Source organism: Hylobates moloch, unplaced genomic scaffold (assembly GCF_009828535.3).
Source record: "Hylobates moloch isolate HMO894 unplaced genomic scaffold, HMol_V3 SCAFFOLD_7, whole genome shotgun sequence".
Classification (NCBI taxonomy): domain Eukaryota; kingdom Metazoa; phylum Chordata; class Mammalia; order Primates; family Hylobatidae; genus Hylobates; species Hylobates moloch.
Window position 1 is genome coordinate 87959749 of NW_026652282.1, and position 14710 is coordinate 87974458.

The 14710-nt window shown below is 34.1% G+C and overlaps 1 protein-coding gene across 1 annotated transcript in view; it reads left to right on the forward strand.

Moving 5' to 3' along the window:
- NRK (Nik related kinase) overlaps positions 1–14710 on the forward strand; it is a 139978-nt gene that overhangs the window by 83387 nt on the left and 41881 nt on the right. The window contains exons 9-15 of the mRNA XM_032756236.2: positions 598–676; positions 1744–1919; positions 3567–3630; positions 4052–5207; positions 7967–8074; positions 11053–11120; positions 12894–12988. Of these exons, the coding sequence (XP_032612127.1) occupies positions 598–676; positions 1744–1919; positions 3567–3630; positions 4052–5207; positions 7967–8074; positions 11053–11120; positions 12894–12988 (1746 nt within the window). The remainder of the gene's footprint in view (positions 1–597; positions 677–1743; positions 1920–3566; positions 3631–4051; positions 5208–7966; positions 8075–11052; positions 11121–12893; positions 12989–14710) is intronic.

The window sequence follows — 14710 nt, forward strand, 5'->3', positions numbered from 1 at the left end:
AAAAGAAGAAACAGAAAGATATTAATAACAGGAAATTTATTTATCCTAGTCTGAGAGAACAAAAAACAAAACTAAGGAAATAAATGGTTCTTAACAGTCGCACTATACCTATTTTTTTTTCTAGAACTCTCAGCTTCCAAAACAGGTTCTTCTAAGCTTTCTAGACTACTAAATCATTGTTCTTTATATATTATTGTACTAAGCTAGTAGTCTGGTTGAATTTTTCAGTCTATAATTACATATTCCAATTTTATAACTAAATACCTGCAGTACAAAAACATAGAAGTGTGCTTGTTTCACTTTCAGTTAACTTTTCTAGATATAAATTATCAACTATACATTTCAAATATTTTGTCTAATTTATTATTAATTTATCCTACTTGGTGATAGTGAAACTTGAGAATCTTATATATTGCAACATTGCATTAAAACCAGCTTTTCTTTTTCTTTTGAAATACATTCTTTTGTATCTATTTGTCTCTTAGTGTCTACTCAACATAATATGTGAAAGATCACTGAGAATCCCCTCTGGAATGAGGAATGTGTTCTTTAGTTACCCTTCTCATTCTTTCTAAATTTATCTATTTCCCTTTGCAGCTCTGTGTAACCTTCAACCCTTGGAAGCTCTCTTCGTTATTTTGCGGGAATCTGCTCCCACAGTCAAATCCAGTGGATGGTAAAGATGAATGTCTTAATCTCCTAATTACGTTGACTTGACATTTTTATATTAGCAAAGAAGTTTTAATTCATTTGGTCAGTCCTGCTGCACCATCCTTGTTGGACAATATTTCCTAAAATCTAATATCTTAACTGGGAGGTCTAAATGACCAGTTTTCATTAAGAGGTAGCTAGCCAACTATAAATAAGTAATATCCTCTATAGTATTTTCTGATGATATTACTGAACTGCCATTAATGGGCATGTTCCGTTGTTTCCCCAGTAATGGGATGAACTGATGGCAACTATTTGTGAAGTTTCTTGTGTTGCTTGTATAGGCAGTCAGTTATATGCAGCCCTGTTGATTAGTACATTAAACCAAACACACACAGACCTAGAGCAGAAGACTTGTTCTCCCAGGGCACTTACATGCCAGCTAAACTTGGGAATCCTCTCTGAAGCTTATTGATCTTGTACCTCAAACTCTTGCTTATTATTAGTTTTTATTGCTTTCCTTGGTAGAAGTGGTGACTGTGATTTGATTGCTAACATTCTGCATTGGAATTCAATTTAACCCTTTCCATGGATTCAGTTTTTATGGCCACATCTGTTTTCATGGGTCATTTTACAAGATTAGTTAGTCCTGTTGCTTTTAACACCCTATTTTTGGATCATTATATTCATTCCTCTGTAGTTAAAACTGCATATAGTCAAATGAAAAATACAGAATATGACTGCTGTGGGCCGATCAATCTAGTCTTGCAGACTACATATATCACATTAACCATTTAATCATCATATCTGCACTTGAGTTTTTACCAGGTACATACAGTTAACTCATTGAAATTTCTACTGTAATTTAGATGGAATATGCTGTTGACTCTTGCTTCTTTTTCTGAGGTCTAAATGGCCTCACTTTATAATGTATGTTGCCAAACTGCAGGATATTTGGCAATTGAGAAGACAATAATACCTAAAGGCAACTCTCTCCAAATATGATTTTCAGAGAGGCATGTGGGTGGTGGTGGGAAGAGGTCTGACAGGCCTGAGAACACTTTTTTTCCCTCTCTTTGACTCATTTTTTAGGTCCCGTAAGTTCCACAATTTCATGGAAAAGTGTACGATAAAAAATTTCCTGTTTCGTCCTACTTCTGCAAACATGCTTCATCACCCATTTGTTCGGGATATAAAAAATGAACGACATGTTGTTGAGTCATTAACAAGGCATCTTACTGGAATCATTAAAAAAAGACAGAAAAAAGGTAGAATCTGTTAAGTTTTATTTTACTGAAATGAATATTCAGAGTTTATTCATGTATTGTTTCCAGGAAAAAATACTTGTTTAAGACTTAGATTGAAAATAAAAGTTCTGAGGCCTTTGATATTTAGTTTTGCCAATAATATGCCATGTGCTCTTAATTAATTATCTCTCGCGTGCGTGTGTGTGTGTATGTGTGTGTGTGTGTGTGTGTGTGTGTGTGTGCATAGTTACTAATTCTTGCCAGTTACACCTGGCAAATGTTCATATTTATGAAGACCTTGAAAGCATCCAATAAAATTTTGTGATATGCCAATTTTAAGTAACTAACTAAATAAAATAAATAAAAGGTAACAAAATTTATATCTTGCTTTTTTTCAGCTGGTATTTTGACTCTACAAGAGATAAATGGATTTGTAATTAACCATTTATTGACTGCTAATTTTGAAGTAGTATTTGTGCACCATACAAAGCTTGTTTTATGTACTAAACTCCAAATGTAAAATATAATTAAAGGAACTAATTTATACAAATAAACATAAACTTCTGTCTATTAATAAAAGTGAACTTCTATTAAAAATGGCAGGATTTGCAGTGAGCCAAGATCGTGCCACTGCACTCCAGCCCGGGTGACAGAATAAGACGCTGCCTCAAAAAAATAAAAATAAAAGTGCCAGGATGGATTTTCACCAAGTCCAGAAGAAGCCCCTGGGAAGTCCTAACTTTATATATTATGTTACATATTCCACATTTGATTTTGCGGACCATAGGCAGAGTTGAGAGTAACAATGGAATGTAAAAGGGAAAACTTGAAAAAGCAGGCATCCTCAGATCAGCTGTGGGATTGATTGTAGTGGGGCTTGTTGTATCTGTACATGTATCATGTTTTGAGGCAAGGAGCAGCAAGAATTAATTTATTTACCTATGGTAATGAAGTTATTCAGCCAACATTACAGAGGCCAGCCAGTTTCAAATGGGTTCAGGAAAACCACACATCTACTTGGTAATTTGCTAATTTCCAGAACTGCAAAATTTCCAAAATGTTACCTGTAGGAAAAGTTCCATTTATATGAAAGTTACACTAAAGATATAAATATAGTTGCCCTGAACATTTTAATATAGGAAATTCAAAAGAAAACTCTTGCTTGTAATCTTCTATATTTCAGTAGTCACAGTACAGCTGATAGGAAAGAAGCTGAATGTTTTCAATGTGTTTAGCGTAAAACACAGAATTAAGAATTTGCCTTCTCATTGAAAAGACCAAATATCAACCTCAAGCCATAAAGTCCTTACATCTAGAGCCCACAGCTGTAAGCCATGCGCACCACTATTTAGAGTTTCTCTTGTCTCATTCTCCCTTTGTCCCATTCTCTCTTCTTTCTCTTTAGAACTGCAGAAATCAGATTGCTAAATTTTCTTTTCTCTGTTCAGAGAAATTAATCTGCATGCAATAGCTATATTGTGCGGCAAAAGTGGGCCTAGAAACTAGAATATGGTCTACATCACAAACCAAGTACATTTGAAGGGCTACCTTCTTGCCCTTGTAATTCACTCCACATCCTAAGAAGCAGAGGGAACAACGTGATTAAGTGGATAACATGCTTATCTGCTGACTGTTTATGCATTATGTTTTTCTCTTTCATAAAAAAAGGAATACCTTTGATCTTTGAAAGAGAAGAAGCTATTAAGGAACAGTACACCATGAGAAGATTCAGGTGCGTTCCACAAATTGCATATATACTTTGATGATAGCAATTCACATAAGGCCATTGATTCCATACTGTTGCCTTTGGTTCAGAAAGACTTAATTCTTTCTGATAAAACAAATAACAAATCTCTGTTTTTAAGAGATATTGAGCGAAAATGTGAGAATTCTTTATTACTACCCAAAGACTCCTTAATATCTGGCAAGTGAATGATCAAGTAGATATCAGATTTCATTAATAATTGAATACATTAGTAATACAAATGTTACCTGCAGAATATTTCAGACATTAAGGGAATGATTTCAGAAAGGTTTACAGAAAGGTTCACTGCAGAAAATGTCCATCTTTTAAAGTGAAAACAATGCCCCTGAATGGCTCCATTCCACTAAAAATTCTAATTGTTTGCCAATCATTTGTGTGTTTATTTTAGAGGACCCTCTTGCACTCATGAGCTTCTGAGATTGCCAACCAGCAGCAGATGCAGACCACTTAGAGTCCTGCATGGAGAACCCTCTCAGCCAAGGTGGCTACCTGATCGAGAAGAGCCACAGGTCCAGGCACTTCAGCAGCTACAGGGAGCAGCCAGGGTATTCATGCCACTGCAGGCTCTGGACAGTGCACCTAGGCCTCTAAAGGGGCAGGCTCAGGCACCTCAACGACTACAAGGGGCAGCTCGGGTGTTCATGCCACTACAGGCTCAGGTGAAGGCTAAGGCCTCTAAACCTCTACAAATGCAGATTAAGGCACCTCCACGACTACGGAGGGCAGCCAGGGTGCTCATGCCACTACAGGCACAGGTTAGGGCACCTAGGCTTCTGCAGGTACAGGCCCAGGTATCCAAAAAGCAGCAGGCCCAGACCCAGACATCAGAACCACAAGATCTGGACCAGGTACCAGAGGAATTTCAGGGTCAAGATCAGGTACCCGAACAACAAAGGCAGGGCCAGGCCCCTGAACAACAGCAGAGGCACAACCAGGTGCCTGAACAAGAGCTGGAGCAGAACCAGGCACCTGAACAGCCAGAGGTACGGGAACAGGCTGCCGAGCCTGCACAGGCAGAGACTGAGGCAGAGGAACCTGAGTCATTACGAGTAAATGCCCAGGTATTCCTGCCCCTGCTATCACAGGATCACCATGTGCTGTTGCCACTACATTTGGATACTCAGGTGCTCATTCCAGTAGAGGGGCAAACTGAAGGATCACCTCAGGCACAGGCTTGGACACTAGAACCCCCACAGGCAATTGGCTCAGTTCAAGCACTGATAGAGGGATTATCAAGAGACTTGCTTCGGGCACCAAACTCAATTAACTCAAAGCCACTTGGTCCGTTGCAAACCCTGATGGAAAATCTGTCATCAAATAGGTTTTACTCACAACCAGAACAGGCACGGGAGAAAAAATCAAAAGTTTCTACTCTGAGGCAAGCACTGGCAAAAAGACTATCACCAAAGAGGTTCAGGGCAAAGTCATCATGGAGACCTGAAGAGCTTGAACTCTCGGATTTAGAAGCCCGCAGGCGAAGGCGCCAACACAGATGGGAAGATATCTTTAATCAGCATGAGGAAGAATTGAGACAAGTTGATAAAGTAAGAATTTTTGATATTTTTACTGAGTCAGAAATGAAGAGAAAATGTGATAGCTCATGCCGATGTTTTTTCTCAGTAAAACCAAATGAAATAAATATTCCTTGTGTTCCACAGAAGATATACTAAATAATTTGTACTTCAAATAAATTTTCCTGAAATTTCTAGATAATTGTGACTAAATATGAGAAAAATATTTTTCAGTATCTCTACTGAAATATAGCTTTAATTATTAGCTTTCTGTCTATTCTTTAACCAATAAAGTGTCAACAAATGCACATTAAAAATTACTATTTTGGATCTTTAAAAATTACTTTGATAACAAAATTTCAAAGATAACTCATCAAAAATAAGCACAAAACAAAATTTGCTTTTGTTACTCTAACCTTTAAGTTAGTTTATTCTTTCTTCCAATAGAATGCTGAACTATACTATTTGAGTGAATTACACTCATTTTTGTACTACAGGATGTTTAAATCAAGGTTAAAATGAGAAGGCAAAGCAGTTTCCAAAATATTTTGTATATGGTTACCATATTTATGACTTGTTTCACTAATGTGCTGCCCATTTTACATAATTAATCAATTATGTGGCCTCACAGAACATGAAACAATTTACAAATTATTCTCTGTGTTATAAGACCAACAGGTTCGTATGCCCACTGCATAGTAACAGACCAATTACACATGCAGCAGGGATGCAGCAGAAGAGTTTAATGATCAGCAGGGCATGGGGTGAGGAGGTGGGGAGGAGACCCTCAAATCCATCTCCTGGAGGAGTTCTGGGATGGGGTTTTTAAGGGGATTGTAGAGGGTGAGGTGCTGGATAATTGGAGTTGTTGATTGGTCAGGGTAAGGTTGATGGTCCTTGAAATCATCAGGATGTGGAAACTGCATTTTTTGGTGAGTCAGCCTCTTGTGGGGTCCTTCAGACCAGTTGGCGTCAGTGGGATCCTTCAGACCAGTTGATTGACAATAGTTTCACTGGTATGCAAGACCTAAAAAAAATCTCAAAGGAAAAACAATATTTCATAATGTTCGAGTTGTTATCTACAGAGCATATAAGGGGAATGATGATGTTGCAACGAGGTCTACGTGATTCTAGGAAAATAGGCAACAAACATCTATTGAGGAAGGAGGTCAGAGAGCAAGCTGACCTAAAGATGAATGCTAAACGTGCTGCAAGCTTGGTATATTTTTGTTTCTTCCCCTCTCTTCTTCTGTGATTAATTTTATAAGTTAATAAGGGTGGTTTCATCTGTACCCTTTTGAAATGTGGAATACAGTGTGTTAAACTCCATTTTATCTAGGAATAGTCACTAAAACGTAATTGTTTCAAAAATCCTTTAATAAAAGGTGAATATAATTTTACTGGAGTTATTGAATTTAATCTGGTGGATTCTAAACTGATAATGAAGAATTATGGGCTTGATAACAAATTAATAAGGTTAGATAAGTTTAGGGGAGCAGTTGTTTTCTAATACTCCCCACATCCATTTGTGTAAAAGGAATCATTGTGATGATCCTAACTTAAACCCTTTTATCCACATCTATTTACCCAATAATAATTGTTGTAGTAATTACAAATGAATTTTATCTGAGTATCTAGTTGAGGAATTCTTTGAGTTTGTGCATGTTGAGCCAATTAAACAAATGCTAATTTGTTGACATGTTTAACATGAGAAAAGGTAAGAGCAGCAAGAGAAGCAAGGCCCAAAAGGGAAAATGGATGTCTAGCTCTCAGAGAAAAAGGGAACTATAAAGAGCAAGAAACTAGATGGAGAAAAGGGAGGTTTAAGTCTAGAATGGTGACATTTGGCAAAAACTAGCTCATCTAAAATGATAATGATTATTCTTGATGAACCCTAGTAATCAATTAGATCTAATGGGTTTTGCATTTATGAATAAGACTTTTATTGATCTCTGAAAGATTCAGTGATACCAGCATGGCACACACTTATTGTTATTTATTGTTTTAAATATATATGTGGAAAGCCATTCTAAAATTTTTAAAAGTCAATAAATAATAGTTACCAATCTCATGACTCTAGGCTCTTGTACAAGCATTTATATCTTTATATGTGGTCATTGAAGAAAATATAAAGGAAAAGAAAATTATTGATAATATAGTCAAAGTCACAGATCTTCGTGATACCTGAAATTTTATTAGAGTTGAGAGACATAGGTGGGTGCTTTAAGTCACCAGCAGGAAACAAAAAATTCATTTTTATTAATCTTTCAGTTGAAGAGATAATATTGATTGGATTAAAGGGGAAAACAGTTTCCTAAAGTCCTATATCTCAATTAGGGAGAAATATTTGCGCCACTGTATTACAGATCTTCCATTGCTCAGGAAGACCAAACTTTGAGGTTATAATAGCTTGCTAAATGTGACAGTTAGTTTGGTGTTATGAGTCAATCAAGTTTTAGGCCAGAGATTCTTAACCTGGACCCTGTAGATGAACTTCAGGAGGTCAGCAATCCACCAGAAAATATATGTAATAGTTGTGTCTATATGCAATTTTCTGTGGACAGTCTATATCATTTCTCAGATTCTGAAAGGGATCCAGAACCAAACACTATTAGAAACTACTGGTTTAATTCATTTTTAATATTTGGATATTATTCTTTTAAATTGTGTATTATTTTAAATTATGTATTATATTATACATATAAACAACTCAGCATTAAGATGATGAAGTTGTTCCTATCACTTGCAGTTTAACAACAATTAAAACAATTACTTTCTTTTTTGTTTCAAAGGACAAAGAAGATGAATCATCAGACAATGATGAAGTATTTCATTCGATTCAGGCTGAAGTCCAGATAGAGCCACTGAAGTCATACATTTCAAATCCTAAAAAAGTTGAGGTAAATTTTTCAATATGAGTTGTTGTGACATTAGTAAGAATCCAGAACAGTGGTTCTTAAACTTTTTGGTCTCAGTGTCCCTTTATGCTCTTAAACACTGAGGACCTCAAAAAGCTTTCACTTATTACATGGGCTGTGTCATTTGATATTTAATTTATTAAAAGTTAAAACTGAAAAACATTTAAAATATTAATTCATTTAAAAGTAATGAAACTATTACATGTTAGCATAAGAAACACATTTTTAATGAAAAAACTGTATTTTCCCAAAACAAAATTTTAGAGAGATTGACATTGTTTTACTTTTTTGTAAGTCTCTTAAATCTATCTTGCATAATGAAAAACAGCTGGATTCTCACATCTGTTTCTGCATTCAATCTGTTGCCATGTGTTGTTTTGGTTGAAGTATACGAATAAAAGCTGGCTTCTCACATATAGGTAGTTGGAAAGAGTCAATTTTCATAGATTGTTTAGATAATTGAGTAAATTATTGAATAATATACCAAAACTAGAGAAGTGGAATCTAAAACCATATCAATGAAATGTTGTATATTCAGTTAATAATAAAACTCATTGATCTATCTTATGCTATTAATAGATGTTTTGCTTATGCATGATTTTTAACTTCATGCATTGGTCAGTTGGAAAATATTGGTTCACTTTGTATGTAGATCTTCCCAGACATTTACATGTTTCATTATACAACATCAAAAAACAGCATTTGTTAATGTTACCATCAAGTTCATCATAAAAGTTACTGAGTATTGTTAAGTTGTGAAGTGCTTGGTGGGAGATATGTTTGAAAATTCTAATTTTCCTTTGCAAGCTCAAATTTTATCATTGCTAAATTGTAGCATCAGTTTTTTCCCCTTAAATTGACAGGTTTACTTTATTCATTAAAAATAAAATGTCTACCAAATACCCAGAGTTTGAATAATCATAGTTTGTCAGTCTTTCTTTAAGCAAAAATATTGTACACGAAAAATTCTGGCAGTTTCGTTTTGTAACACAAACACACAAATATTTTTCCTTGATTAGCTCTTGTCTGGAATGCAGTTTGTGACAGGGTCTGGGACATTTAATCTGTGTTTTGTTTTGTTTGTTTGTTTATAATTATAAGAATAATTAAGTTAGTCCTAGTGTCCACTTTGACTTCTGTTTTCATGACTATATTAATAGTATCTTATTTAGAACATATATTGGTAAGGCCGGAGTTGTAGGTTTTCTTGTCTAGAAAAGGTAGCATCATCATCATAGCCAGTATTCCTAATAGCCAGCCATCTAAAACAATCTTTTTGTAGATTGTTTTGAACAATCAGGTAGATTAGGTTAGTGTGTGAAGAACTCAAACTCTTGCCTTATTGATGGTGGGTCAGGAGCCTCATTGTTGCTCCTAATCAGCACAAGATATTACACAGGAGTCTACTATGAAGTCTTTTATGGACAACTCTCATTTTTAAGTACAATTCCCCTAATACTAATAGTCCTCTGAAGTTAATAACAAAGAGTATTGTTTTATAAATACTAACCACTGGCAAAAGGAACATAAGCCAGACTGTATTATATAATTAGAAGAGGAAATATGTCTTTTTCTTTGCCTTATTAAATGACTTTACTCAAACTCACAGGTAGTAATTATTACCTTAAACCTGACACTTTAAGCAGGAAATGTAATGAGCTGTGTCTGGTTTGAAATACATCATTATCTTAGTATATGCTATTCTTACTAATCATTTTCCTCTCCCCAGTTTTGAAATTGAATACAGCCCATTTATATTAGGAATTATATTTTTTATTTTTGGCCATTACCTATTTTGAGTAATTTTGGCCTCCAGTAGTGTCAATAAACTTCCTAAGATCAGCTTCATAAGCCAAAAGTCCCCAACTGGGTCATATGATACCAATTATATGAAATGAAAGTGGAAAAAAATAGGCAGATGCTTACCCTCACCTACCTGTCTCTCGGAGTGTAGAGAGAGCCTTGATAAGTCACTTCATAAAGAAAAAATAATGTACTAAGGCTACTCTAGCTTCTAGAAAGTATAGAATGAGTTTATCAGCATGCATATGCTAGATTTAAAAAGTAACACTCTTAAATTTCCTTTTTAAAGAATCTAGTATGACTGCCTTATTGCATGCCAGAATGACCTATGTTTTGGGCAGCTAAAACTTCTTTGAGTAGAAACCTGGTGATACAAGACTTAGTGAGGCAAGGCAACATTCCCTGGCCCTGTCTACCGATGTTGGCAGAAAGTAAAATTCCCCCATTGATGGAAGCTGGCTTATTATATGCACCCTTTCTTGAGTATTTGGCATATTCAATGATTGTATGATTAGTAAAATGCAAATTAATCTATTTAGAGTTGAAACAGTACTTGGAACACTAATTATGATAGTACAGTCAAATTGTAAAGCAGAAAAACATACTTTCTTACTTTCTTAAAGATGGGACAGTTTTGACTAGAGATATTTTAATAAAATGTATGTATGTGTGTGTGACAACTTTTGAAAATCTAGGGTTAGCTTAAAAGGACGAGTGTGTAAGAATTAGAACTTAAATTCTGAGTGAGAAGTTTAAACTTGATATAAAAAGCAATGTGATAACATGGAAAGAACATTAAATTAGAAGTTGGGAGACCTGCATTCTGATTTTAGATGTTCCTTTGACTTGAAATAAAATTCTTAGAAAAGTCATTTTCCCTCTTTAGGCTACAGATTGCTCAACAATAAATTAAGATTTTGATTATATGAGCTCCAGAATCTGTTCCTACACTAAAGATCAAATATACCATCAGAAATTATGGTTAAGCAAGTCGAATGTTGTAAGTCATTATAAAATAGAATCTGTTTATTAAAATAATATTTTATAATTTAGATTTTAGGAAAATATATATGAAGACAGGCATTTTCCCACAGATTAATAGCTCAGTACAATTTATGATCAAGAATTCTACTGAAGTATTGCATTGTGTCTTTAAGGTTCAAGAGAGATCTCCTTCTGTACCTAACAACCAGGATCATGCACATCATGTCAAGTTCTCTTCAAGGTATGTGTCTTTGATTTCTATATTAAAATTATTCATAATTATAAAATGGAAAATTAAAAATTATTTCATTGATAATACATTTTGTGAAGTCGACTAAAATATCTGTGACAACATCATCACCATTGACTTTATTGGCCCACATTTAAAACCTTAACTGCAATGATCCATTACCTATATCTTTCATATTTGGTCATACTGCAGTCTCTGTGATATTTAGTTTGCTAAATAGATGGCAAGGTTCACAATTTTAAAAAGAAACAATAACAGCAAATACTTTGACAGTATTCAATTAGTAGTCGATGATAAAAAGACATGAAATTTCAAGTGAATTTTCATACATGTGCTGCATGATAAAACACACACACCAATTATCTTTAACTTCAGAAGCTAATGCCACAGAATGGGTAAGCCTAAAAATGTCCTATAGTCAAAATCAAATCTAAAACTCAATATTATATAAATAAATTATCATATATAATATTGATACCAGTCACTGTATTTTTTAATCTTTGTAATATTGGTGATCTTCAATAATTTTCAAAGATCACATTCCATGTGTTAGACATTGTGTGCATTCTGTTATATTTGAAAACTAAATTTTAAGGTAGTTTTTTAAGAAAATCACACCCCCTCCAGCCCCAACTCACAATAGAGAGAACTTAGCCTATATTGATTCACTTAGTAAATATTTATTGAACACTCACTATAGTCAAGATATTGGACAGTATGGTCAGATGGCATACAGTTAATGTTATGTAGTATGTATTTTCCTGCTTCATTACTTTAAAAACCCCACACAATTATGTCTTCAGATTTAACTGGAGTGCAGAAATCTTGAAAAATTGTAAAGCAAGACTGCGAACTTTCTTTTTCTCTGCTCTCAATGAATGGATTGTCATGGTCGATCTGACCTCAAAGGAAAGAAACCAGTTTAGTTTTGAGTAGTTGGTTTTGGTATCATGGAACATGACTTTAATAAAATCTAATATATAAAATCCATACTTGGTGTTAAACTCAGAGTAATTGTTCACTTTACAAAAGGATTTTGAATTTATGAATAACAAATATGTTGCCTTTAAATATAGCTAAATTTATAAAGTTAACTTAAATGAAACTCAAGTCTTTCCTGAAATTTGGGGCCATGGAAAAAAGTTTGTCTATTCCAGGCCTAAATCAATAACCAAAGTCCTTCCCATATAGAAATACCAAAATAACGTAAAATTTAGCAGCATTAGTCCAAAGCAACTCTCCAAATATTCTTTAAATTTGAATAGTAAGAATGAAAGTGCTCTATTTGTCTGTCAGTGTAGCTATCTAAATCAGGAATGGGACGTTAAAAACATGAATTTCAAGCCTTTAAAATCTGGATAATAACAATAGAATATATGACATAACAGTAACTTGTTTATTATGTTAAAATACTCACATACACTATAAGGTTATGTTTATTGCTGTGTTACTCAGGTAAAATATTGTCTGAATAATAGCTTTAAAAGCTTATAGAAATTTTTAGAAATTAATATATATATAAAGGAAACATACACTCTATGGAAACATATTTTTCTTATTTTGGAAATCGTTACTCTATTCTAGACAAAATAGCAAGTTTGGGGGAAAATGGAAATTGGAAATTATTACTTAAGCTATACTTCTTTTTCAGTTTGATATATACCCATATATTTAAACAAAACTTTGTGTTGGACTTTATGTTGAGTTGTACATTCCCTTCATGAATGTTAGGACATGGCACATGCTTTTCTGTCTTTTCATTAGCGTTCCTCAGCGGTCTCTTTTGGAACAAGCTCAGAAGCCCATTGACATCAGACAAAGGAGTTCGCAAAATCGTCAAAATTGGCTGGCAGCATCAGGTGATTCAAAGCAAAAATTTTAGCAGGCAAAACACAGAGCTACTGTTTAACAATTTATATTTCAGAAGTCAAGAAAGAAGAATTTCAAGAAGGAATGAATCAAAAGTGTCAGGGAGCCCAAGTAGGATTAGGACCTGAAGGCCATTGTATTTGGCAATTGGGTGGTCAGTGGTGGCCTTTGAGAAATGGAAAATAATTTTTTCTGAATTTTCTTCTTTTTGTTGGGTAGTAGTTAGGAATGTGTCTAAGGAGGCGGGGGGAGTCAGCTTTATTAAGTTTCTATACCATGTAAGAAAAATATGGTAAAGGAACTTGAGAGAGACCTCTCCAGCAGGCTAAAATTTATAGGTAGCAATTAGAATATTGTATGGAGGAGTTGTGAGTGTGTGTTTCATTTATCAGTTGGTTACTTCACCTCTCCAAGACAGGACAATATCTCATAAATATCCCTAAATGTTACAGAGTGATGGTTTCACTCAAAATACATGAACGATTTATCAAATCATAGAAAATAACTTCAAAAGTTGTAATGTGAATTTCAAAAAAGTATTTTATTTTAAGATGTGTTTTTGAGAGCGTTTAAATGAATTATAGATTTGTGAAATATTAGGATAAACAAAGCCAAAAGTTGTGCCATGGATCATGCAATCTGGCATTATCTAGTTTTAAGCAATCCAGGTAAGTTAAGCAAGGGAAAAATGGCTGATTGAGTCGCTGATATGTAAAAATCTAGCATACTGATTTTATTAAAATGTTAATAATAAAAATGATACAGATGTACTTCACCTTTTGAAAAGTGAATATTTGAAGATCAAAACTTAAAAACACATTATTCTTCTTAAGTGACTCAGATAATGGTAGAATTCTTTTAAATAGCACTGTCTCCTCATACACAAATACTATGTTGTGAAAATTAGATAAGCTTGAGTGAAGAGCAAATTTTTAAAAATTTTTCCCCAAAGTCTTTTCTTTCTGGCTTGACTATGGCTAATTTTGCTAATACGGGGCAAACAGCTAAAAATTTAAGGTTTATTCATGTGGCATTTTTGAAATAAGGAAATTCTGGATTAGATCCCAAAGCAGTCATAGCATTGATAGAACGGAGAAGACATCTGTGCAGATAATAGCTAAATGTCTTTTCAGCTCCAAATTTCTTTTATTTTATTGTTTATGCTACATAGACCATTTGATATTCTCATGAAATTACATGCTTCATTATGGAGGAAATCTCAGAGCACCTTACTACAAATTTGTCTCAAAAATCTTAGTGCACTCACTTGAACTTATTTGGTCTACTAACATACCAAAAGACTTAAAAGAAAATAGTTTCCTAAAAAAAAAAAAAAAAAAGCACAAGTACAACAGTGCCAGAAGATGGGGACACAAATTTTAGCATGTGTTCAGTGTAATGTTCTCAAATGACAGCAGTATTTGCAAATATATGTCTTTTGGAGTTGCAGTATCTATACTTTGACTATGTATACCAAGACTGAAAATAAGAGGGACAATAGTATTTATCTTCAAAATCTAAGCACACAAAAACATTAAACAGGGACCTAAGTTTTCTCTTAGTGAAGCTTGTTCTAAGTACACTCATCCAGACCTGAATTTTGAGCCTGTTAAATATTCTCACTGGATTTTAATCACAGGGGTTATTTACCGTACCACAACTCAATATTAAAACCTAATCTCCAAACCAGATACATATGTATTTTAAATGGA